Below are 26,658 nucleotides of genomic sequence, written 5' to 3'. Positions count from 1 at the left end.
GTGCACTTTAACACACGCGTGAAATCGGTAATCGTTTTCTGTTATATCCAGTACGATAATGTACCTCATTCTGTGTTAAATCCGACAAGTCCAGGGACTAGTTTACATGTTGCGAGAAGCGTGGAGGGATGAGACCGTGCTCGCATCCAGTCAAGTGCGTGTTTTCCCAACTGAGATCAATGGATCTTGAGAGAGTTGTGCTTAGGTCGTGATGAAACCAAGATGGCGTGTAGTTCAGACAGGATGAACGGTGGATAGGTGACGAGGAAAGAAAACATTGGAAACAACGCGTATTTGGTCCACGCGGGCGAAACGGTTATTATAAAGAAAACGTCAACTTACAGGAGACTTTCAGGACTCAGTTGAACAGAAGATCTCCGCGATCATCATCCCTCTAACCGACCGAGAGAGTGTGTATGTGTGAGTGTGTGTGCTGGGATGGGCTGATCGAGGAGGCCGCAGAGCCACTGCCACCCAGAGACTGACCCTCCACCGAACAATAGACCCCTTGATCATCAAACAAGACCCCGAAAGACACAATTAATAAAACACACCGGCTCACTAATCATTCCGAGGCGACACCGAAGAATAAGAAGAACTCAGACCAAGTGCAAAAATGTAAGACTGGTGCTCAGATTCACAGCACTGATGGCTACATATATGTTGGTTTAGCGCAGGTGTTTATATTTAACCTGGTATATCCGATCAGATGATCCGTTTAAATGCCACACATCATATGCCTGCGACCCGAGACAACTACACTGTCTTCTCCCCTTGTGTGTTTTCACAACTCAGCCATTCTTTGGAATAGAGTCCTCATGTTTGGCCCTGTTACTGGATTTATAATCTGTTTATGTCTTCATACTGTCGGATATTTTGAGGTTCGTTATACTTTTGACATCAAATCAATCGTTTGTTGGATTTGGCGTGAGTGTGCTGACAAACGGATGGTGAGGCTTTATTGTTTTGATCATTAGCCGAACAGCTAACGAGCTACTTTTATAAAACCGCTTTCTTAGCAAGCCCCCAGTTCACGTAATTTCCCCAAACAAGTCTTAAAAGTGTCAATTCATCACATTTTAATGCTCTCTTTACTATTATCTGTCAAATTAAAAGCGGTTCTCGAATCTCACGTCAGTTGAGGCCGGTTAGCAGGCTAAAGCTACAGGAAATTTGGGATTATAGCTGTGTCTAAAACCGTGGTGAGCTATATAATTTACCCTAGAAAGCAGTTTTGACCCTCACATGAATGTGTTTTTGTTTAGCTAGGCAGCTTACTAGGATTTGAGAGACAGCCGCTGTCAGCAATATTTTATTTATAACTTGTCTGTCACGACATTGTCAGAAGTACATCAAATTGAATAGACAAACTTTAGATAATAGTAACAGCGTTTGAACGAGATAGGTGGTGTTTTTGATTCTGTTTGTGTCTATTATTAATTTATAATTATTCATCCGTCAAAACGAGAAGTTAATGGCATCGTTATATGCTTGGGAAATGAAGTGTGTGAACCGTTTTTAGTCACGTGATCTGTTTTTGTTGTTTTCACAACATGGAAGCTACCAGTATACAGTATAAACCCTTATAGTATGTTGAGTGGCCTGTCATATAAGTCATTTTACTGTATTATAAGACTAACATTTGGTTAAACCAGTGGCTGGGTATAAATGCATAGGCTATTTGTGTTTTCCAGACAAGGCCTAAATGAACAATGTTTCACTCCCTCCCCCATTTTGTCTGGTTTGAGACTGAGAAGTAGACAAAGTCAAACGTAGGGGATTTCTGAAGTCAGAAAGGGTATGGTGTTTAAGTAGAATAGTAAAAGGTGCATTTCCAGACCTGCTTCTAGACAAGAAGTTTCTGTTCTCCAATTCCACTTATCAAAGTGCTTGAGGAAGGACTTTTTCCTTTGTGTGCTAAACTTCCAGATTAGTTTAATGGGTGCATCATCAAGGCCTGTTCATTAGATTTATTTGGACACGTATGCTTTTTGGCTGATCATGTATGGATCAAGCATTGTGACCGTTGTCTGTTAGGGTGAACTCTGAACTTGAAATTATATGGGTTAAACCTTCTCATGGACGATAGTGGCATTAGTTCATGTTAATGTTTAAAAACACAATGCTGAAAAATGTATCACAGTAAATAAAAACAAAAAAAGACCAGTGGATCTTTTTAATAACAGCAAGAATGATTTATATGATTGTTTCATGCAGAAATGTATTCTGCTTGTCTTCTATGAATGGCGTCCACTGTGATTGTATTTGCTTTGAGTTTACAAGTTATAGGCTGGGTTTCACAGACAGGGCTTAACTTAAGCCAGGACTAGGCTTTAGTTAAATGTAAAATATTTAAGCAGTTTTTATAAAAATGCTTTAGAAGAAAATGTTACAGGTGTGCATCTTAAAATAGAACAACGGCAATGACTTATTTTAAGAGATGTCAGAGCAAGATATTTTCAGTTGAGACAGCTCAAACATGCATTTTAGTCTAGGACTAGTTTTATGCCTTGTCTGTGAAACCAGGGGATAATGTTTGTTTTAAATGCACCCAAGCGTTTAATTTTAACAAGAATTGTTTGCTTTCAGAGCGATGGATGGAGGGGAGGAGTTTGTTCCGCCGCCGGAGTGTCCAGTGTTTGAACCGTCATGGGAGGAGTTTGCGGATCCTCTGGGATATATCGCCAAAATCCGTCCAATAGCAGAAAAGTCTGGAATATGCAAGATTCGCCCACCACCTGTAATCATCTGTTGCTTTTTTGTGATGTCGTTCATGTGACTTTATACAATACCAGTCAAAAGGTTTTGAACAGTAAGATTTTTAATGTTCTGAGTCTCTTCTGCTTGTCAAGACTGCATTATTTGATCCAAAAAGCAGAATTTTTAGCATTGTTACTCTAGTCACAGAAATCATTCTAATATTCTGATTTGCTGCTCAAAAAACATTTATTATCAGCCGAGTAGAATTTTTTTTTTTTTTTTCAGGTTTTACTGAATAGAAAGCTCGGATGAACAGCATTTATCTGAAATACAAATCATTTGTAACATTGTAAATGCTTTTATCATCACTTTCGATCAGTTTAAAGCATCCTTGCTAAATAAAAGTGTTACTTTCTATAATTGAATGGTATATATAGTATACAATGTTACAAATGCTTTTTATGTTTTGTTATAAAAATGTTTCTTGAACAGCAAATCAGCATATTAGAATGATTTCTGAAGGATCATGTGACACTGAAGACTGGAGAAAATTAAGCTTTGATTACAGAAATAAATTACATGTTAAAATATATTCAAATGGGAAACAGTTGTTTTAAATAGTAAAAATAATTCACAATATTACTGTTTTTGCTGTACTTTGAATCAAATAAATGCAGGCTTGGTGAGCAGAAGAGAATTTCTTAAAAAACATAAAAAATCTTACTGTTCAAAAACGTTCAATTGGTAGTTTATCTTTTGTAAAACATAACAGACTTTTCTAAAATGCATCTCAGTGGTCAACAAAACTTTGTTTAGCAACATTCTTCAAAATATCTTCTTTTGTGTTTTTCAGTACTTCCGTTGTGGGGTAAAATATTCCCTTATGGTTAGACCATTATGAAAATATTTGTTTCGTTATTTAAACAGCCTTTTTCTTTTCATTACAGGACTGGCAGCCACCATTTGCTGTGGAGGTGGACAATTTCCGGTTCACACCACGTATTCAGAGGCTCAATGAGCTTGAGGTCAGAGCTGCATCCTGTTGAACTCATCACCCACTTGTGTTACTCTATGTAGCGTGACCCACATATTCTTATATTGACTAAGCACTAACATCTGTTTTTATTCCTCTCTGTCTCTCAGGCTGAGACACGAGTGAAGCTAAATTATTTGGACAGAATTGCCAAGTTCTGGGAGATCCAGGGATCCTCTCTGAAGATCCCCAACATAGAGCGACGTATTCTAGATCTGTTCAGTTTGGCCAAGGTGAAACCAGCTGTCTTTGTATGGAATTGACAGAGTTGTTTGATATAATTGTACTGATATTAGAAAAATAAGATAAGAGATGGTCAATAGAAGGTTGGCATTCATGTTAGAATGTTATTCATTGGATGGGGTGGGATGGGATTTTGGCACAATTTAGTAGAATCTTTGATAAAAGATAAGTTCACTTCCAGAATAATTTCCTCATAATTTGCTCACACCCATGTGATCCAAGATGTTAATGTCTTTCTTTAGTTGAAAAGATATGAAGGTTTTTGTGGAAAACATTCCAGGATTTTTCTCCATATAGTGGATTTCAATGGGAGCCAACGAGTTGAAGGCCCAAATTTCAATGCAGCTTTAAAGGGCTCTACATGATCCCAGCTGTGGAATAAGGGTCTTATCTAGCAAAACGATCTATCATTTTCTAAAAAAATCTTAGGACATTTTTATTCTGGAAGTAAATTTATTCTTTAATACAGCATACTGTAAAATGTAAACAAAAAATTAAACCGTCTGTAATTTATGTTGTATATCCTGTGTGGTAGATTGTGACAGAGGAAGGGGGTTTCGAGGCTGTGTGTAAGGAAAGACGCTGGGCACGTGTGGCACAGAAACTCGGTTATCCTCCTGGCAAAAACATTGGCTCTCTTCTGAGGTCACACTATGAGAGGATCGTCTATCCATTTGAGTTGTTCCAGTCTGGAGCCAGTTTACCGGTATATTTATCGTTATTGTTTGAAGAGATTCACATGTTCTGCATCATGTAAGAGCTATGAAGGAGTGGCAGTATATTTATTTTATTTTTTTTATTGAACAAAAATATTCCAGTATTTTAGATTCCAGTTATCAGAATTTGGTCACATTTTGTAGGGCCCTATGAAATCCGTTTTATTTTTTCCCAAATTCGGTTTTATTTTTTTCCAAATTCCGTTTTTTCTGTTTTAATTTTTCTGGATTCTGTTTTTTTCTGTTTTAATTTTTATCAACTCCTTTTTAATGGTTAAATTAAATTTTGTTAGTCAAAGAACATGTCTAATTAATTAAAATCATGAAACTTATATAATTTCACATCAATTTAATAAAGGTTTAACAAAAATGTCATGTTTAGGGCCCTATGAATTATTTTATTTTTTCTTACCATATGTTTTATTGTTATCAAATTCTGTGTTTTAGCATGTCTAATTATTTGAATCTTTTTTTATTTAAATTTTTTTTTTTTTTTTTTTTTTTTTTAAACCCTCAGAAATTCTGTGTTGTGTATTTAAAATTTTGTGGTTATCAAATTAAAAACATTAATTATTAATTATTGAAAATTAAGCAAACTATTTTTGGCAAAAAAAAGGGGAATTATTATTTACTATTATAATTAAAACATGGAAGAAATGTTGTGTGGTTATACCCTAAAAAATAATTTTTGTTTCATTTTAGTAGTAGTAGTAATAGAAGTAATATATTTCTGGCACAGTGTCTTCAAGTTAAACTGGACTTTTATTTTTACATTTCTGTGTGTATATGATATGACGCTAGTTTTCCTAAAATGGAACGGTCAAATGCTGAAATTATTTCACACACTTAACATGCAGGATTCGCATTTAAATGGTATTTTTGCAGCGTAATATTTACAGATACTAGTCCATATTGCAGTTTGATTTAAGTGTAATGACCTACTTTTGATTAATTCATTCAAACTTTGACAAATTCCGTGACAATCCGCATTATTCAGTAAATTCCGTTTTTATGACTGGATTCCGCGATTCCGTCTGCGTCGTCCGCATCGCGGAAATCATAGGACCCAAATTTTGATTATGTGAGCATCAGGTCTATACATGAACCTTAATCACATTCCCATATTAATCACAAATTTGGATAAACACCTTATTTGGAATAGCTACCGTAACTGTACATTCATTTATATCAGCTCCTACTCAAACCAAGGCAGTTCTGTGGAATATTGCATACAGACAGTTTTAAAACTTGTTATTTTAAATGGCTTGATTTTTCACAATAATTAAAACAGAAGTCATGACATACATTTTGTAGTTTGTCTCTGTGTTCTGTTGTTAAGGACATAAATGAGTTAATGAGTTGATTAAATTACTGTCTGAAATTACAGAAGAGATTTACAAGAAAGGAATGTGAATGTCTATTAATTCAAATTTGCTTATTATATATGCACCGTAATAGCAAGTATACGTCTTTTACACACATAAAGCTGACCCATGTGTGTTCTGTATATCCAGCCATGTAAGCCAAAGCCGTATGACAGTGAGGAGATAGACAGGGAATACAAACCCCACTCCATTCCTCTCCGCCAGTCAGTCCCGCCATCCAAGATGAGCAGCTATGGACGACGAGCCAATCGCCTTAAGCCTGAGGTGAGTGACATTTCTCAACCAATGTGTGTCAGGTTTTTTTTTTCGTCCCAATATTTAATTGTGGCGTGTTTTGTCACAGTATTTGATCAGATTTTTTTTTTTCTAAATTGGAAAAACAACAGTTGTAACAAAATAAAAAAACCCAGTGCAGTGATTTCAAAAACAGCAGAATTTCATGTATAACATTTACAGATAAACGCAGTTCATTTCTGTTATATGTTAAAATCATTGTTAACATTTTACAATATGCCCTATTAACAAAGATTCTACTAAATTGTGCCAAAATCAGCTAGTCTAATTTTTGAATAATCTTTCTAGTTGCATACTGATGACTTTAACCTTTCCCATGAATGCATTTACAACTGTCTAGGGGTTAATGGATCCATCCAAATGTGCTTTGTCTGTTTTTCCTAAGATGTATGAACGCTTTTGGATCAGCACTGACCATGCTTTCAAGGCACCTCCCAGCATGCTTTGTTCCCTGTGCTATAAGCAATGTGTCCATCTTGCCCTCATCCCTCTGCCTTCTTTCTGTCACTTTCTGCCTTTCATTTGTTGTCAGTTTTGGCCATAATGTAAAATTTTCATGGTATCATAATGCATATCTCATTCCATTCATTTCAAAGATGCAGCATTTTCCAAGCATTTATTTGTGGGTGTTTGGCTTTTTAATTTGCCTGCCCATTACATTGGCTTGTTCAATGGATTCATAGCATTAGTGATAATAAGCTAGTATCAAATAACCACAGACATCTTTATAGTTTTCATAGTTGGGTAAAAACCCTCTGTGGTTCCCTCACTACTGAATCACTAAAATTATAAGGATATGTTAGAACATTTAGTTAACTCCGTTCTCGTCCCTTGAATCAGACCCTTCTCTTTCTTTCCTAATATTTTGTTTAAAACAGTTAGTCTGTTGGTTTACATCCCAGATCTAACGTGAAAATGAAAACTAAAATATTTACACTACCAGAAAAAGTTTGGACTCACTTGACTGAATTTTTGATATAAAAGCATGTGTTTGAATGCTTGAAGCAAGTTTTGTAAGCAAGTATAAATTGTGCATCCTTTAAAATGTTACAACATTCATTAAAATCTTTTTTTGTATCATAAGTTGTAAGTTAGTTAATAACGAAATTATGAAAAATAGCCAAAAAGTGTCCTACATGTGTACTTCTAAAATCATCCCAGGATGCACTTGAAGAAGTTGGTTTGGTAGAAGGTCTAGAATGTGTAACAAACGGAACTCAAATGTAATATAGTTTGTATTTGTTTACTGTTATATTTTTATGTAATTCCCATACATCAACTTGTGTTATTTTGTAGTTTGACTTGTCACTTCTTTTAAAAAAAAAAAAAAAGTGTGTCCAAACTTTTGTTTGGTATGTTATGTAAAATATAAAATGTTATTTTAAATATATGGAGCAAGTAATGTTATCCGTTAAACAATCATGTGCAATTGAAACAAATAAATAAAACTGTTGCAACTGAATGGTTGTACAGTTTCACACTAATATGTGAATATGCAATTTTATTTTTTTTTATTTTAATATTTTATTTTTTTATAATTTACTTTATATGAATCACTTATGCTATTGTTATGCTTGAAGTATGTAATCATACTTCGGACATTAAAAAAAATTAGGCTACTGTTCCCGATTGACTCTGTCCTGTCGCACATGGTTGTTGTTTTTTCCTTCTGTCTCTCTCTCTGGAATCCATTTTGTTTTGGTTGTTGTCTCCCCATGCAGGGTCCAGAGGATCCAACTCACCACCCTCTTACAACTGGCTCTCAACACATCTCCTCGGTACTGCCTCGCTCTCTCTCTCTCGCTCCTTCTGTTCTTTGCTTTTTTCTCTATCCCTCACTTTCTTTCTTTCTTTCTTTCTTTGCTGACGTTCTCTCATGTTTAAAAAAAAAAAACCCTTGTTTGACCTTTTGCTGTCGTTCACGCTTAGCTGGGTGTCTAATTTCACGTAGAAGCTTGTTTCTCGTCTTTCAGCTCTTGCTTTTGCTTCTCTGTGCATCCATCCCATCTTCCTCCGTGTCCTTCAGTCATCTAACACATTTCACTTGGCTTGCCTTGCCACACTTTTAGCAATGCTGGCTTGCTTACATTTCCTCTTTGGTGGTGGACTGGTTACCCCACTTTGGGCTGCATATTACTACTAATCTATGATTGCTATAATCTGTTGTCACTGGTGTTCTCTTATGGCTGGTTCATATTGTGCTCATAACTTGCTGCAAGGCAGAAATTAAGTGTTTGCGCTTAACGATGACACACCGAAGCTTTGTTTTCTGAGTAACAGATTTCAGAAACGGAACAGAGAAACACTGCTATTGACGTGTTCGGCAGCCGTCAATCTGGACAGTCTTGCTTCAGCATATTTGAGGCATTTTACAGTTAGGGCTGGGTGAAATTTCAGCTATTTATGATATATTTGCATTGTTACTGGTGTAAAATTATGCAACATAATCAATATTGGACCTCCTTAGACTGTCATTAGATTATTTTTCACAAGTATGAGAACATTAAACTGTTTTAATAGTGTTTTTAAAACTGAAAATTGGTGCAGTTGATTCATTTTAATTTTCTACAAAGGGATTCAGAATTTATGCATTTGTTTCAGTAAATTAATTCAAAAGATTTCTTTTGAGTGCGCAATCCGCGCATACGATTTTTTTTTATGAAAGTTGATTTTTTTTTTTTTTTTTTTTTTTTTTTTTTTTTGTAGTATAAGTATATGAAGGTGGGTGGATATTGACTTGTTTGCTGGTTTGATTAGGAAATATCAGTATGGAAAACATAATTTCGACTGTTTATACTTCTTGCATTGCACATTTTTAATATACTTGGCAGCAGAGGCTATTTAATATTTAACTGATTGAAGACTGTTATTTCAGAGTAAGTATTTAAATGTTGAGAGGTTTATTGAAAATAAATAAAGGCCCAGTTTTATTGCCCAACCCTTTTAGCAGTGAGTGGTTTCATGAGAGACTTTGCCATTAAGCAGTGCAATTCAGTATTAATTATGTTTGAGTGAATAATTACTACTTTTCCTCTTGATAGCAGTCAAATCTGGCACAAAACTAACTTCTTGCATGTTTGCTCTTACTTTAACAGTCTGCACTGGTGTCTCAACCATTGTTGCTTTATTTCAATAAATCTATGGTTTTCAATCAGTTTTGTATTGTAGTTTAAGCAACAAAATATTTGAATGAACTATTTAAGAAAAATGATTACTATGATCTTTCTGACAAATTACAACAGTGAGAAAAGTAGTAAAAAGCCTGAACAGTCAGGGGTCCCTCATGGAAAAGCTGTGTTTAGTGTAGTGGAAGGAGAACCCTCTCTCTGATATCGTCACTTCTGTTCCTGTAGTTCACTTACAGTCTTTCACTTACGCCCATTAGCCGGAGCCTACAGAGGAAGACATAGAGAAGAACCCTGAGCTGAAAAAGCTGCAGATCTACGGGGCTGGACCTAAAATGATGGGGCTCGGTCTGGTACCTCGAGACAAGACACGGAAAAAAGGTTTGTGTCTGGAGTTTTGATATGATTCTGTTCTTTAAATGTGATAAATGTTTAAAGTGTCACATCATGCATTTTCACCAGATGAACTGCCACAGACAGTAATAGTGCGAGACAGCGCTGCCAGTGCATCTGTAAAGGATGAACCAGGAGAGACACCGGTTACAAAAGCAGATCCAGACATTCCCCCACCACCCCCAAATCTCATTGTCAAGGAGGATGTTGATGATGACAAAAATCACACTGATGATCCTAATGACTCCGGTGATGAACCCTGCACCAAGATGACCATGAGACTCAGGCGCAACCTCAGTAACCCACAGTTTGTAAGTTTGAGAGAGACGTATGAATTTAAGAGTTGGCTTTTTTATGCTTCTGAGACAAATGCAACATGCAGTCGTCTTAGAAGCTTTATGCAACTGAATAATCTGATAGTAATGGATAGTAAATGACTCAGTCGGACTGAAAATCCTCCATGTGAACACCTCGATTGATCCGACTGAGCTTGATCAGAATTAAATAATAGTCAGATTGGAAGAGGTGGTGTTGATCTGACATAATCTGATCAACAGGATAAATGAAGCATGTAAACGTTTGAACTTGACTGTTTTTCCAGTCAGATTTAAAATTACCTTGCGCACATCCAAAATGTCACAATGCGTTTTATTTACATCTAATGAGCTGGCTGACCTAGATGTTATTTTAAGATAAACCACCATGCTAATGATTTTTGCCAACTTCAGACCAAAGCACTTGAGATTTTGCATGCAGTAATTGAAATTTCTGTCAGGTGGACTCGTTTGTATGTCGGATGTGCGGACGTGGGGACGAGGATGAGAAGTTGCTGCTCTGTGATGGGTGTGATGATAATTATCACACATTCTGCCTGATACCTCCACTCTCAGACCCACCCAAGGGCAACTGGCGCTGTCCCAAATGTGTAGCAGAGGTGAGAAACCAGACTGAAATAACCTTCATTATTCTGTTGCAATATACAGGATATTTCGGTAGGTAAATGACTACCAAACAGGGTCGGTAATTAACGAGGGCTTGTGGCAAATATGCCACCAAAATGAACACAAATGCCCCATAAATTTAAGACAATGGGGCAAAATTGTCCCTGCACAATTAAACAATGTATTACGTCTGTTGTGATTTAAAATAAAATGTGAATATGAAAGAAAAGTGTCAATTTGCAGAATTCCATTCAGATTCAGTCACACTTTTATGCACTGTTTTGTGCAGCATTGAGCCTTATAATCAATTAAACGTGTTTCTGTTGAACTTGCATTGGCTAGAGGCACTTAGATTAGTCTGCACTGAAAACGCTGGAGCTATGTTGAGTGTAAGCTCACAAATTCCTTCATTATAAACAACACAGTACAGATACGATGCAAACGAAAGATTAGTTTTTGTAGCTTAAGTGATTATAACGGCTGTTTTTGCATATCTTGTGCCAGACTAGACTAACGTTATGGGCCGACATTCTGTGAAGCCAGAATGTGACATGCCCAAAATGCAGACACCAAATAAAAATGTTTTTATTTTGTTTTCTGTATCGATATTAGTAATCATTATTACAATATAAAGAGCAATGATCTACACTAATGATCTTTGTCATAATGTTGCAGACCTATGAGCTTCTGTTTTTTTTACATGTATCATTTATATAAAATTTTAAACAGTCTGTTGTTATTGATGATAGTTTACAATATTGATTAAAGACACAATATGTAAGATTTTTTCAATTAAAATATCAAAAACCACTAGAACAGTGTTATATATTTTGCTGACTTGTGTACTTGCATTATCCCAGATGTTTCGAAGAATGTTGAAATTCAGAGAAATAAGCTGTTTTAACTAATGTAACAGGTGATGTCTCATTGTGTCGCCTGCCAGTGACGTCACACACTCGATTTTTCTGATTTTATTTTGTAGAAAACATGGAAAGCCCAAAGACACTTCAATGCGTTATGCATTTTATTAGACCGGTGACGAACGCACAGAGTAGCATTATAACACAACTTTCAACACTCAAATGTATCTAGTATGATAAAACAGTGGTGCTTTTTCGGCATAATAAAAGCTCTGCTGTTTTCGAGCCGTGTATCGCGCTCATCCTTCATTAGCAATAGCTGCAACATAGACAACGTAGTATGTTTATAATAATACAGTGATTATAAACATTGCCTTCATGAATGTAAAAAATGCCAAGGGCAAAAATTGCTGCTTAATGGAAAAGTCAATTTTTGACCCTGCTACTGAAGTAGGACTGTTTTGGTCAGTTATATCTGCTTGGGGTATTTAAGCGTTGATGTGACTTAAAATATGTTTTGCTGTTCAATGCATGTGTATTATATAAACACTCTTATACTTTCTGAATGCTGACTTTGTTTCTTAATATAGCAATCAACTATAAATGTGTGTTGTCTGTGTAGGAGTGTAAAAAGCCAACAGAGGCGTTTGGTTTCGAGCAGGCCACGCGAGAGTATACGTTACAGAGCTTCGGTGAGATGGCCGACACTTTTAAAGCAGACTACTTCAACATGCCTGTCCATGTGAGTGTTTTTCCTGTCTTTAATCAATCTTCAACACCACAGACTCATATTGTACACATACAAATCATTTCATTGACATTGCATTTTTTTTAGATGGTGCCGACAGAGCTGGTTGAGAAGGAGTTTTGGAGGTTAGTCAGCAGTATTGAAGAAGACGTAACTGTAGAATACGGTGCAGACATTCACTCAAAAGAATTTGGTAGTGGTTTTCCCGTCAACAACGGCAAGAGACATTTGTCAGATGAGGAAGAGGTCGGTTTATTTCACTTTTCATTCCTCCATGTTTTTGTTTAAGAAGAGCAAATTAACATCTTGGTTCTGTTCCTGTTACAGGAATATGCCCGCAGCGGTTGGAACTTAAATGTTATGCCAGTGTTGGAGCAGTCAGTATTGTGCCACATCAATGCCGATATCTCTGGCATGAAGGTGCCATGGTTGTATGTGGGCATGGTGTTCTCTGCTTTCTGTTGGCACATAGAGGATCACTGGAGTTACTCTATTAACTATTTACACTGGTAATGCTTAGGGACTACCACATGTTTTTTTTGTACTGTAAGCGCAATTTAATGCATTTTGGACAGCACTGAAATACTGGTCTTGGTTTCTCTTTTTTTAGGGGTGAGCCCAAAACATGGTATGGTGTGCCAGCATGTGCTGCAGAGAAGTTAGAGGAGGTGATGAAGAAACTCACACCTGAGCTTTTTGAGTTCCAGCCAGACCTGCTCCACCAGCTTGTCACCATCATGAACCCAAACATACTCATGACTCATGGAGTGCCGGTTCGTCTCTCACACATACACTCTTTATTATAATTAGTGTGCTTAAGGTAATCAGGTTGCATCATTAAGCCGCTACTATTTTAAGAATGTGAAATGAGGCCTGAGAAAAACACCCTGTGAAAGTCTATAAAAGCGCTTTCTGTTAAGCTATGTTCACACTTGGTGTATATTTTTAAACTGTCAGCGTCTGTTTTACATTATAATCCTATGGAGTAAACCGTGTTTTCAAAAAAGTCCTGAGCGCCACCGCCGCCGTCTTTTTCTGCAGCTCGGAGCGTCTTTTCAAGTTGAAAAAAGTTCAACTTTTCTGAAAGAAACGGCCTATGTCAAGTGCCTTTTTGACAGCTGACCAATGACAAGTGAGTAGCCAGAACTGATGTTTCCATAACAAGAAGAAAAACAAGAAAAAGTGGAGAAGGTGCTGGTAAATAGACATTTATTTTATTGTTGTGAACCAACATTCTTCTCCCCATTAACTTCAAAAACCGACATGCAAATTGAATGCCGTTGCGCTTTGGGAGTCCCTTTCTCGAGTCCCAGCTTGCAGACCCTTCCCGATCCCGTCCCCCCTCTCTTTCTCTCCCACTTTGCTTCCTGTCTAAATACTGCCCTACCAAATAATGGGCAAAAATGGCAAAAAGTAAAACACCAGCGCAAGAGCGAGCTTCCTCTTCTCTCAATATTCATACTGTTGCCACAAAAGACGCCCTCGGCTGCAACACTGCCAGATGATTTTTTTTTTTTTTTTTTTTACTAAAAAAAAAAGTGCCCTTGTCAACTTTTTCTTGTCAAAAAAGATACCAAGTGTGAACATAGCCTTAGTTCGGCTTTTAGGGCTGTTTCCTAAAGGCCTGTCAATACATAAAATGTATGATCTGTGCCCTGAAAAAAACAAATGCAATCTTACTGTAAAAGGTGTTTTCTGAAGTGTTTTTTTTTTTTAATTTGAACACATAATTAGAGGTGAATTAGACCGATCGCAGATCAAAGGAAGCCGTATCTGCCGATCCAATCACTGATACCAATCTTTTTAAAGCCTCCTATTAATCATGTAGAATTATTTATAGAGATACTCCAATCAGGATATTTATACACTTATTCAGGGCCTGATTCGTTAGCATGAGTGTGGAAAAAATGCGCAAACAGAGGTATGTGATTGTGACGTTATGTGTTTACACTTCAAGTGTGCATGAGCACCCAGTCTTCAGGAGAGCACGTGAGCGCTGAATGGTTAAACACTGGAAAGAATTAAAAAGAAATGCAGTTTACAAACTTTGGTGATGATGCAACACTTATTTTATTGTGCAAGTAACAATTCCTGGGTCAACTGTGCAGCTCGCTTATAGTCAGACGCAATGTGGTGATTGGAAATCATTTGTGCACTTTTGAGACTGAAAGAGAGAGAGCGCGGTCATTCACTCATGCTGTTTGTGAAATTACATCTCACATAAGGTTTTCAAATGACTTAAGTTATTAAATGAAGAAATATGAATTGTCCCTCACATTAAGCATTATAATTGTTTTACTCGTGCCGAAAAGTGCCTGAGACAGTGTTGCTGCACGTTGTACCAAACCTCTCCCGGCTGGCGCATCATCAGCTTTAGATCGGTTTATGAGATCGGCCTTTTTAGAGGCCGCTGATCAAACATGCCCAAGGGATTATCGGTCGATAATGATCAGTAGCCGACCAGTCGGAGCACCCCTAGTGTGAATAGTTTTGTTGGTGTCATGATTTTATGTGATCTGATTTGCTATAATTCTTTATTGACAGGTGGTTCGGACCAATCAGTGTGCTGGGGAGTTCGTCATCACTTTTCCACGAGCTTATCACAGCGGTTTCAATCAGGGATATAATTTTGCCGAAGCAGTCAACTTCTGCACTGCAGACTGGGTAAATGAATACAGCATGCACACATAAATGCACCTTCATTTAAATCTATAGTATCCAAATCAGCATGGGACCAAATAAACTGCATCTTTAAGGAACTACCTTTTAAATGTAGTCATCCTGTTGTGAGGTACTGAGGCTTTTGCTTTTCCTGTCTCTGTGTTAGCTGCCCACAGGGCGCTCTTGTATTGAGCATTACCGGCGGCTGAGACGCTACTGTGTGTTCTCTCACGAGGAACTCACCTGCAAGATGGCGGCCTGCCCAGAGAAGCTGGATCTGAACCTGGCAGCCGCCACCCACAGGGAAATGTTCATCATCGTACAGGAGGAAAGGAAACTACGCAAAAGCCTGCTGGAAAGGGTGAGCGGAGACCGTATGTTTGCAGAATGAGAGAAAAACATCTGGGATTGGGAGACTGACAATTTTGATTGACTACAGATATTAAAAACTTATTTTAAGAGTAGCTAAGTTTAATTTACGTTTACATGATCTAAAAGGCATAGTTCACCCAGAAATAAAAATTGTCGTTAATTTCTCACCCTCGTGTCATTCCAAATCTGTAAGAACTTCGTTCATCTTCAGAACACAAATTAAGATACATTTGATGAAATCTAAAAGCGTTCTGACCCTGCATCGACAGCAACGGAACTGACACGTTCAAGGCCCGGAAAGATAGTAAGGACATTGTTAAAATATTCCATGTGACATCAGTGGTTCAACTGTGATGTTATAAAGCTACAAGAAGAATTTTTGTGCACAAAGAAAACAAAAAGAACATCTTAATTCAACAATTTCTTCTCTTCTGCATCAGTCATAAGAGGACCACAATGCATGTGTGTGGTGCTGCTGATGCCAGAACTGGCATTCTGATGTAGAACGTTTATCTCTCTTTGTTTATCATCTGTATATTCTGGTTTAGATAAATAAGGCTGGGCAAAACATTGCAAGTCATCCTCTCTGTTGAAATCTTTGTTCAGTGTTTGCACAGACTGTTTATGTACAGCGTGCATCTTGGATGTATTAATATACCAAAACTTCTGCTTTTTGACCAAAACCACAATCACCTACAAATAAAATTGCTGATGAAAATTAAGTTGACAAACTTTTTTTTGATAGCTGATTAACCTATGTTTTTGTACCATGTTGTTATCTCTCAGGGCATAAAGGAAGCAGAAAGGGAAGCATTTGAGTTGCTGCCTGATGATGAAAGACAGTGTGACAAATGTAAGACCACCTGCTTCCTCTCAGCCCTGGCGTGTTCGAACTGCCAAGAACGTCTCGTCTGCCTCTACCACGCCCAGGACCTCTGCTCTTGCCCCAGTGAAAAACTCTACCTCAGGTAAACCAGCACAGTGCTTTTTCTGTGGGATCTTACATATTATGTTCTTAGCTACAGATCTGTGTGAAGTTTCTTATGTGTTTTATGTGCTTTTGGTCCCTTTTCTATTAAGGTATCGCTATACTCTGGATGAACTCTTGGCCATGTTGCATCGGCTGAAAGTTCGCGCCGAGTCTTTTGACTCATGGGCCAACCGAGTGAAGGAAGCCCTAGAGCAGGAAGAAGGCAACAAAATAGGTAAACGCGACTGTCACAAGCTCTTTTCATAAATAGTTCTTATTAGCCATTTTAATAGGTGCTGGGGATGTGCAAAACAGAACGCAGTTACAAAAATCAACTCCTTAGAGCCTTAGAGCCACTGACCTAGCCTAAGACCAAATTTAAGAATAGAACAACAAGTTAACTTCCACCGAAAGTCCATTTGAATGTCCATTTTCTTCTCTCTTCAGACATTAAAGAACTGGAGGTTCTGAAAGAAGAGGCAGCTGATAAGAAGTTCCCCAATAATGAGCTGCTGCAGCGCCTCAATGCCATTCTTGTGGACATACACAAGTGTGAGAGCAACAGCACAGAGCTTCTCAGCAACAGCCAGAGCAGGAGAATGAATCTGGAGGAGCTGAGGACTCTAGTGGACACCATGCAGAACCTGCCCTGTGTTATAAAACAGCTGGAGGAAGTGCAGGTAAAAAGGAGGGAAATTAGTCCAACAATATGGCACATGAACAGGGCTTGTACAAGGTGCTTAAACTACTTGAAGTACTTGAATTTGACTTTTTGAAATGTAAGGCCTGGAAAACCCTAGAAAATACTAATATTCCTGAACAGGTGCTTAAAAAGTGCTTGAATTGTTGAAAGACAATGTAACTAAGAAGTATTTAATTTTGTCTATAAGCACATACATTTTTTGCTTATTTCAGGTAATGTCAGAAAACAATCGAGCCAAGCCAGTAGTAGTACCGACTGTGTTGTGTAAACATGGCTGAAGACTCAAAAAGAGGAACAGACAAACCGAATCAGTCGAGTCATTTACGCTGGAACCGCTCTGATTGCTTTAAACTCGTGACATGATCATGAATTTCAAGCACTTCACTAGCGATAACCAGAGCAAATTAAAAGAACTCTTTTTGAATTTTGTCATCGCTTGTAACGATTTTAAAAAGCACGTAGTGATGGGTGAGATGGAGCTTTTCTAATTCCAAATTAGTTAAACCGTTATGTTGCAAAATGATTCACTATTTCAAAGCGCTCCAATCAGATTGCGTATTGTGAATCATTGGATTCAGATCAGGACTTTAAATTGTGTATCACGAATCATTTGATTTAGATCTGGACTTCGGAGTGTGTATTGCAAATCATTTGATTTAGATCGGAACAGGTTTGTGAATCATTTCACGTAAATGATTCAAATCAAATGAATCGGGATATGCAATTTGAAGTCCCTTTCTAAATCAAATTATTCACGATACTTGAAGTTCTGATCTAATTCAAATGAATTGCTATCTGTGCTCTGAGTCCTGGTCTGAAATGATATGGTTGTTCAGAACATGGAACGAGAATCATTTGATTTAAATTGGAACTTTGAAGCAGGTTCGCAAATCTTTTAGTTTAGATCGGAACTTCAGAGTGCAGATCGTGAATCATTTGATTTAGGTCAGGTATTTATAAATACCTTTAAGGTAGTTATAAAAACAAAACAAAGGAAAAAGTATACACAAATACAAAATTAAATAAAAAAAATTATTAGTATATTTTTATCTATTTCTCTTTTTTTTAGCTTTTGAAATGGAAGAAGACATTGTTGGATAAGTGAGATCTCTGATTGAAGTCCTTGAAAATCAAAAAAGTTGTGCTTGAAAAGTCCTTGAAAGTCCTGGAATTTCGTTTTACAGTATCTGTACGAACCCTGTATAAAGCTTGAAAATCATCCACCGTTCCTTCTTTTCCAGGCGGTGTTGCAGAAGATAGAAGAGTTTGATGCACGTGCTCAAGCTCTGGTTGACAGCACAAAAAGCGAGTGGAAGCAGGACTCTCCTCTTCCCGCGGCTGCAGAGATCCAGGCCCTGCTGGAGGAGGGAGCGTCACTGCCCGTTATTGCCCCAGCATGTGAGCTCCTGAGCGGGCTGCAGGAGCAGGGTCGATGGCTGGGAGAGGTCAGGCGGACGTTGGGGCCGGAGGGAAGTGAGGTCACTCTAGCTGTGCTGAGGAACTTGATGGAGTCAGGTTGTAACGTACCACAGAGTGTATCAGTGGAGACCGCAATGGCTGAACTGCAAGAGCTACTGACTATAGCCGAGCGCTGGGAGGAGAAAGCACAGATCTGTCTGGAGGACAGGTGAGCTGGTTCAAGTGAGGGCTGAAATTAGGGCTGTCACTAATGATTATTTTAGCAGTCGTGTAATCGGTCGATTATTCTGATGATTAATTGAGTAACTGGATAATTATAATTATTTCTTTGCGTAATTAAGGGTGTGTTCACACTGGTAGTTTGTTTGGATAATTTGGTTCATTTAGTCCGGACCAAAAAGGAAAGTGGTACATTTGGTCCTGGTCCGCTAAGCGTTTTCATTGGCATTTTAGACAGCGAATTTAAAGATGCCAAACCTAAAGGTGTAGAGATGCATTCACAACCTGATTGGTTAAGTTGAGTGTTGTATATTTCATGATGAAATTCACAAAACACTCAAAACAAAAGAAAAAGGTACATTCAACTTAAAGCAGCAATGAACAGGTCGATCAGTGACTGATCAGTCACTGTGTCACACACCCACAGCGGCGCTTTAAGTCGAATACACCTAACGCCGTCTGCTGGACTAAGCACGCTCGTTGCGTGCATATTTTATTTTCTTCACCTGTGAACTCACAAAGAGCTCATAAAAGGCACTTTACCTCCTCGTTACTCCACTTTTGCCCTCTGCTCATTTTGCTTCGGATACACCGATTGTCCCCTTCATGAAATCATATCATATAGCATCGCATCTTGTCATTACTTCCTGAAGTATTTGATCTGTGTTGCATTCATATTTCGTTTAAAATTGCACCAGAGTTCGTTTGGAAGTGAGAGACCCATCTTTTTAGCATTCTTGGTCCGCTTGTTGAGTCCGCACCAGGGTTCAGATGGCAGCGTTCACACTCCACACTAATGGAACAATCGCACCAGAGTTCGTTTTAATCAAACCAAACATGACAAGTGTGAACACACCATAAAATAGACCCAAGTGAACCGTAACCTTTAAAATTACTTAACATACATGTAGCAATGAGGCAAGTGGACATCAGCGCGTGTAAACTTTTATTTTAAAATTGTGATGAACAGTTAGCATACTGACAAAGATAATGATATATTCTCCTGTGTTTGTGTAGTTTTATAATAAATGATTTACCTTACAAATCTGATGAAATGGCACATGTTGTGCTCCCAGATGAGCGTTATAATAAACACAATCTTAAATATATATTGAGATGGGTGTTTGAAATGCTCCACACATAAATGATAACTGTTTGTGTGGAGCAGCATTTACTGTGAACATAGCTGTTCTGAGACGCAAGCACATGCAATTAAAGTGCATATATTAAACCGACATCACATATATTTGTGAATTCACAATAGCATTATGGTTTATGATGATTTTTTTGTTTTTTATAATTGGTTTAATATATCACACAGCCTTGGAAAACTATTCATTTGTGGAATGCATCACTTTCTGTATTTTGCTGGTTACTCGACACAAAATGGAATCAAGGATTTTTTCCAAATAGAGTATTCGAATTGAATCAAGGAGTCATAGCAGCCCTAGCCTGAATGTGTCATTACACCTATGTAGCCTCCATTTTCATCTCTCAATTGTTTCTTGCGAGCAGGCAGAAACACCATCTGTCGACGCTGGAGGCAATCGTGAACGAGGCGCAGCTAATACCAGTGCAGCTGCCTAACATCCTGTCCCTGCAGGCCTGCTTGAGCAGAGCTCGCGCTTGGGTCACTGATCTGGAGGAAATTCAGGTAAGAATAATTTAGCTGAGTTGATCTTGTATATCAACCAATATGGTTTGAACATTCAGAGTGGTTGCTTAGTGTGAATGTGTCCCTTCTTTCTATTTCTGAGAAGAACGGTGAGCACTACCCGTGTCTTGATGACCTGGAGGGTTTGGTAGCCATTGGGCGGGACCTGCCAGTGAAGATGGAGGAGTTGAAGCAGCTGGAGCTGCAAGTGGCCAGTGCCCACTCTTGGAGAGAGAAAGCCAGCAAAACCTTCCTGAAGAAGAACAGCCAGCACAGTTTGCTGGAGGTGAAGAGACCATCTACACCATAGGTCTTCAGCCCTAGGGACCCACTGTCCTGCAAAGTGACCCTGAAGTGTTTGATTAGAGCTGGAGCTGAACTCTGCAGTACAGTGGGTCCCCAGGAAATGGGTTGAAGACCTATGTTGTACACTTTTGACTCTGAAATGTTATTCAAAGTTTCTTACCAAAAATAGCCACAATTTAGTTTTACATGGCCATGTTTTACCTTCAATTCTGTGTAGGTGTTGTGCCCATGTGTTGAGAAGAGCAAGAAGAGGGAGGAGAACTCATTGAGTACGGAAGCAGATTCAGATGTCAATGTATTAGGCCTCACAGCTCAGGACCTCCGAGACCCAGGAGCCATTGTGAGTTATTGTTTACTCATAACTCTTCCATTTATCCTTTTTGAGTGTTCACACATCAGACTGCTAGTTTATCCTAAGTGTATGTCATAAACTGGACAAACCCTAGTGAGCTGCCTGAAATTGGAAACCAGAGTGGAAGACAGACATAGGAACTACATTTTGGAACACAGCATAGATAATTGCACTTTTCCTCAATCTCATTGTTAGTTGATCAGGTTTTGCATATTTATGTAACTTTTATGTCATCAATATCAGGTGATGGCATTCAAAGAAGGGGAGCGTCTGGAGAAAGAGGCCCTCCTCCGCCTCCAGCAGGTTAATTTAACTAAACCCGGTGTGGAAAAAGGAGCAAGCGGTGAACAGAATGGCATCAAGACAGAAAGGAAACAAAGTGATTCCATGGATACAGACACACCCCTCAACTCGGACAGTGCTGTGCTGCAAAATGGTGGCTCCGCCCCTTCCCTCACCCCTGGCCAATCAGTGTGTGTGTGCAGTGGCCCACCCCGCCCCTTGCTTCACCGCTGCCATCTGTGCAAAGACTGGTTCCACGGAGGTTGCGTATCCTTTCCATCACTGCTGGGCTCCTCTGACGTAAATCTCTCAAAGCCCCTCTGCTGGTGGGACTGGAACACACGTTTCCTCTGTCCGCGTTGCCAACGTTCCAGGCGGCCACGGTTGGAAACTATTCTAGCGCTGCTGGTGGCGCTACAGAAGTTACCTGTACGCCTGCCAGAGGGAGAGGCGTTACAGTGTCTTACAGAGAGAGCCATTAACTGGCAGGGTCGAGCCAAACTAGCACTAGATGCTCCGGAAGTTCAGGGAGCGCTAGAGAGACTCCAACAAGTGGAGGAGGAAATGAGCAGTATAAAAGAGGAGGAGCCAGAGGAGAAAAACAAATGGAATGGGGATACTGTAATTGTGTTGTCTGACTCGGAGGAAACAGAAGATGGTGTTATTGATCTGACGGACGATGTGAACTCGCCAAAAAAGAGTGAAGAGAAGGCTACTAACGGTTCACAGGTGAGAAAGTGCAGTTTATGTACATTTATAAAAATCTGGGTGTTTTTTACATTTTAGGCGCTTTTTTAAAAAACTACTTTTTCTTCTTCCTGTCCAGTCTGGGTGTCAGAATGGAGTTGCTAAGAAGTCAGGCACTCATGACATTACAGGTTAGTTGCTTCAGTCATTCACATGAGTAATCAAACTGATATGAGTAATTAAGCTGTTTTTATTCATTTTTAACCTATTGGCTGTTGTCTCTTTAGGGGTGGAGTCTCTGTTGTCACTAGTGCCGTGTCTTAAAGGGTCGGTGATCGAGCTGACCACATCCACCAGAGCACAGCTGGAGGAGCTTCAGCTAGAAGGAGACCTGCTGGAGGTCACGCTAGACCAGACACACACTATTTACCGGATCCTACAGGCGGCATCACAGCCGCCTAGTGATGCCCTGCACACGCTCATTCAGGTGAGGGAGGAGTCTCAGACTATCAGATTTATACTGTGAAGATAATTTTTGGTGCTTCTAGGGCTTGTAATTTCTGCATTGTGGAAAATGTTGTCGTTTGAGGAAAAACTACTGTCATATCAAATACAATGGCAACCTGTCGAAAAGAAGAAAACTGACAAAAATATATTACTTAATTAAACGATAGTAGTACTACTACTAATGAAATAGTTAAAACTTTTTTTTTTAAAGAATATTTACCAGAAAAAAATATTTACCAGAATTTATTTAAATGTAAATACACAACATTGCATTTCTGAAAAAAAAAAAAAAAAAAAAAATATATATATATATATATATATATATATATATATATATATATATATATATCTTATTTATTCATTCATTCATTCATTTTATTCTAATTAAAATGTAATGAAACCATTGAAATGGAATCCAGAGAGTTGGCCTTGGCAACCAGTGTCCATTTTGAGACAAAACAAGTGCACTGATATATTTTAAGATCAGTCGGTGCAAGTTTCTTTTAGTTTAAACATTTTAGTGTGGGACTAGGCTTAAGCCTTGTCTGTGAAATGGGGGGGCAAATTTGGTAAGAAAAAAAAAAACTCAATGTGAGCAAAAAAAAAAAACAAAATATGTCATAGGGCCTTAGAAATTTAATTTGTTACACAATTTACCAGCAATATATTAAAAGTTTATGTTTCATGATTTCGGTTAATTAGACGTGCTTTTGTTTACTTTTTAATTAATACAATTTATTTTAACCATTAAAACTGGGTATAGAAAAATGAAAACGGAAAAAATGGAATCTGGAAAAAAATAAAACAGAATTTGGGGAAAAAAATATGATTTCATAGTCCTTCATAACTCATACATATGTGGAAAATGTAATGTCTTTAATCGTAGATCAAATTACCAGAACTTTTCCTTACCATTTAATTTCCTTATTCCATTCATTTACAGTTGAAGTCAAAAGTTTATATACACCTTGCAGAATCTGCAAAATGTTAATTTTACCAAAATAAGAGGGATCATATAAAAATATAAAATGCATGTTATTTTTTTTTATTTAGTACTGACCTCATTGAGATATTCCACATAAGACTTTACATATAGTCCACAAGAGAAAAATAATGATTGAATTTATAAAAATGACTTAAACTTGATAGGTTTTTCAGCATTGTTGTGTATTTGAACCCTTTCCAACAGTGACTATAGTTTTAAGATCCATCTTTTCACACTGAGGGCAACTGATGGACTCCTTTGCAACCATTACAGAAGGTTCAAACACTCACTGATAACACAGAAGGAAAAATGAGGCATTAATAGCCAGGGGATGAACAATTTTTGGATTTATAGATCAGGGTAAATTTAACTTATTGTCTTTTGGGGGAACATGCAAGTATCTTCTGTAGCTTCTGAAGGGCGACACTGAATATATTATATTAATATATTATATTAATAATATAATGTTATTTATTATATTAATATTATTAAAAATAAGGAAAATGTACACATCGTTAATTCTGTTCAAAAGTTTTCACCCCTGGCTCTTAATGCATGGTTTTTCCTTCAGTGAGCGATTAAACCTAATAGTTGCATATGAGTCCCTCAATTGTCCTCAATGTGAAAAGATGGATCTCAAAATCATACAGTCATTGTTGGAAAGGGTTCAAATACACAAAAATGCTGGAAAACCAAAGGGAAATCTGTGGGAACTGAAGGATTTTTCTGAAGAACAGCACACATCTTAACTGTTCAGGACAAACAAGGGACTCATGAACAAAAATCACTAAACTAAAAACAAAACAAAACAAAAAAAAAAATCTGTGGATCATTTAGGTAACATGGTATTAATCAAGCATATGTAAACTTTAGAACAGAGTAACCTTTCTTTCAATTCAATTATTATTTTCTCTTGTGGAGAGAAATTTATTATTTTCTCTTTTCTAAAATGTCTTTTAAATAAAAAAATAACATGCATTTTGTGTGATCCTCCTTATTTTATTAATATAATTAACATTTTGCAGATTCTTCAAGGGGTGTGTGTAAACTTTTGAATTCAACCGTGTTTTCCTTTCTTTGTCCATGGCATTTCATTTCCCTTCTTTTTCCTATTTCTGTCTTATTCCATTTCCTTTTATTTTTTTCCCCCATAATTGTTTCCTGTTCTCGTTATATCCTTTTTTCATTTTCCTGTCCTGTTTTTGTTTACTTTTCCTTACCATTTAATTTCCCTTCCATTGCACTATATCCTTTTTGTTTCTTGTCTTATTCATTTTCCTTGCCTTCCATATGTCCTTTTATTTTCTGATCCGTTTCTTTCCCGTTTTATTTTTTTCCCTGACTCATTCCTTTCGTTTCTTTCCCTTTATTTTCCTGTTTTCTTCTTTTTCTTGAATTTTATTTTGCTTTCTTTTGCCTTTTTGTATTATTCCCTTCATTTTCTGTTTTTGCCACTTTTGTCTCTCATTGTTTCCTTTGCCACTTTTCTTTCATTTCCCGTCCTTACTTTTTTTTTTTTTTCCCCTTTTTTTCTTTTTCTCCCCCTTTTATTTCCTCTCATTGTTCTTTCCTGACTTGAACTGTTACGACAACAGACCTTGTCCTATCTTTATGGCTTTTTCTCACACAGTATCAAACTCAAGCCGGTTAATTGGGGTTGATTTGCATATAGTGAAAGAATCCGGTTATAAGTAACTGCTTTTTCCTGTTTATAGGTCATGTGACATGTTTGTCAATGACTGTTTGAAAGTGCTATGTTTGCAAAAATATTAATTCCAGTTATCATGCATATGAAGTAGTGGAATTCATTTGAAACCGTGTTAACTCTGCTCTAGGCACAGTTTCTGTTTGTCATAATTCAGAAATGTTTATTTTGCTGCCCTTTTGAATCTCTCATAATCAGGCCTTGATTCATTCGGTGTGTTTCAGATTGAGCTGCAGGAACAGAGAAGCTCAGGTCGTGGCAGCAAGTCAAAGGACTCTAAGAGGAAGAGAAAGAGCCAGAAAACCGAAGGCGAGCCTAAATCCACAGAGGCTTCTGAATCCAAGAAGACGAAATCCACAGATCAACACACAGGTACATACTGGTCTCAAGCACACATTGTATTCGTCAGAACGATCAAATGTGTACGATCCGAAAAAAACACGCTTCCTCTTCTCTTGCAGATCTTGTGATGATTTCCTGAAGCTGCAGAGGAGCAGATGACGTGAATGACAGAACCACAGAGACAGAAAAACGCAGGCCTCAGGCTCATTTCCCCACATAATAAGCTCACATTAATTTTTTTTTTTTTTTATTTCAACCCATCAAGTGGACGCTCCCCACCATACTAACCACTGCACTTTTTCCTGTTTTTCTTCCTCTTTGCCTCTGTTTTCACCCCTCGTCCTGAACGGTGCACTGGTGCAGGCTGCAGATCTCTGTTCTCTTAGAAGAGGGATAAAATGGGATTTGCCCTGCTGTTAAGCTGTCTGTCTTTACAATGTAGATGTACCAAACTGTTCTCAACGCAAATGGCGTGTGCCGCATAATATGACTTGTCCAGGTATTTACATTCGACGACGGGCAGAAGGGGGCGTTTAGCAGGAAACCGGCGTTGCTGCCACAATGAAACCCGTATTCTTTTTGTACCGAGTCTCGCGTTTTGTCAGGGAGATTCGACATTGTGAATAAACTAGTATAATATTTTGAAAGTGTGATGGAAAATCAAAGGCATTTACGTTCTGGTGCTACTTTCCTAAGATAGGTTACCACATAGTCCTTTCTCTCTTTTCCTCTGAGTTTTGCTGTCTTCATTGTCATTTCCTTTCAGTGATTCTGTTGTCTCTTTTAAGCTACCTGCTCTCTACCCCTCTTCCTCTCCAGAGAACTGTACAAAATCTCACTTTAACTCCCTTTATCTCCATTTTATTTTGTCGCTGGGGTTCTAATAATTCTATTATATTATTATTATTATTATTGGTATTGCTATTGCAGACACGCATTGTCGTGAGTTTGTGTATAAACATTTTCATTTCAATGTTGCCTTTGTTTCTTTTCACTCTTGTTAGAAAATAAAAGTTTAGACTTGTTTTAGGAATCTGTTTCATGACTTGTTTAACC

General features: G+C 37.8%; 1 protein-coding gene across 4 annotated transcripts; it reads left to right on the top strand.

The window, feature by feature from the left end:
* Positions 1-8: 8 nt before the first annotated feature.
* kdm5c (lysine (K)-specific demethylase 5C) lies at positions 9-26,635 on the top strand. 4 transcript variants are annotated; one of them, XM_051116849.1, is made up of 28 exons: positions 9-618; positions 2,590-2,740; positions 3,648-3,725; positions 3,844-3,966; positions 4,512-4,682; positions 6,207-6,341; positions 8,093-8,149; positions 9,757-9,877; positions 9,959-10,200; positions 10,665-10,823; positions 12,313-12,432; positions 12,526-12,684; positions 12,766-12,947; positions 13,049-13,211; positions 14,983-15,102; positions 15,266-15,460; positions 16,258-16,439; positions 16,552-16,676; positions 16,889-17,121; positions 18,386-18,771; positions 20,298-20,436; positions 20,540-20,722; positions 20,960-21,082; positions 21,338-22,105; positions 22,203-22,254; positions 22,351-22,550; positions 25,485-25,632; positions 25,722-26,635. In XM_051116849.1, the coding sequence occupies exons 2-28, from the start codon at positions 2,594-2,596 to the stop codon at positions 25,739-25,741; spliced, it is 4,731 nt and encodes a 1,576-aa protein (XP_050972806.1). In that variant the 5' UTR covers positions 9-618; positions 2,590-2,593; the 3' UTR covers positions 25,742-26,635. The 4 variants fall into 4 exon arrangements, with proteins under 4 accessions (XP_050972806.1, XP_050972808.1, XP_050972807.1 ...); XM_051116850.1 differs by having other exon boundaries at positions 10-618; positions 20,543-20,722; XM_051116851.1 differs by lacking the exon at positions 8,093-8,149.
* Positions 26,636-26,658: the final 23 nt, after the last annotated feature.

This window comes from Labeo rohita, chromosome 8 (assembly GCF_022985175.1).
Source record: "Labeo rohita strain BAU-BD-2019 chromosome 8, IGBB_LRoh.1.0, whole genome shotgun sequence".
NCBI classification, from domain to species: Eukaryota; Metazoa; Chordata; class Actinopteri; order Cypriniformes; family Cyprinidae; genus Labeo; species Labeo rohita.
This window is presented reverse-complemented; position numbering and strand designations above follow the sequence as displayed.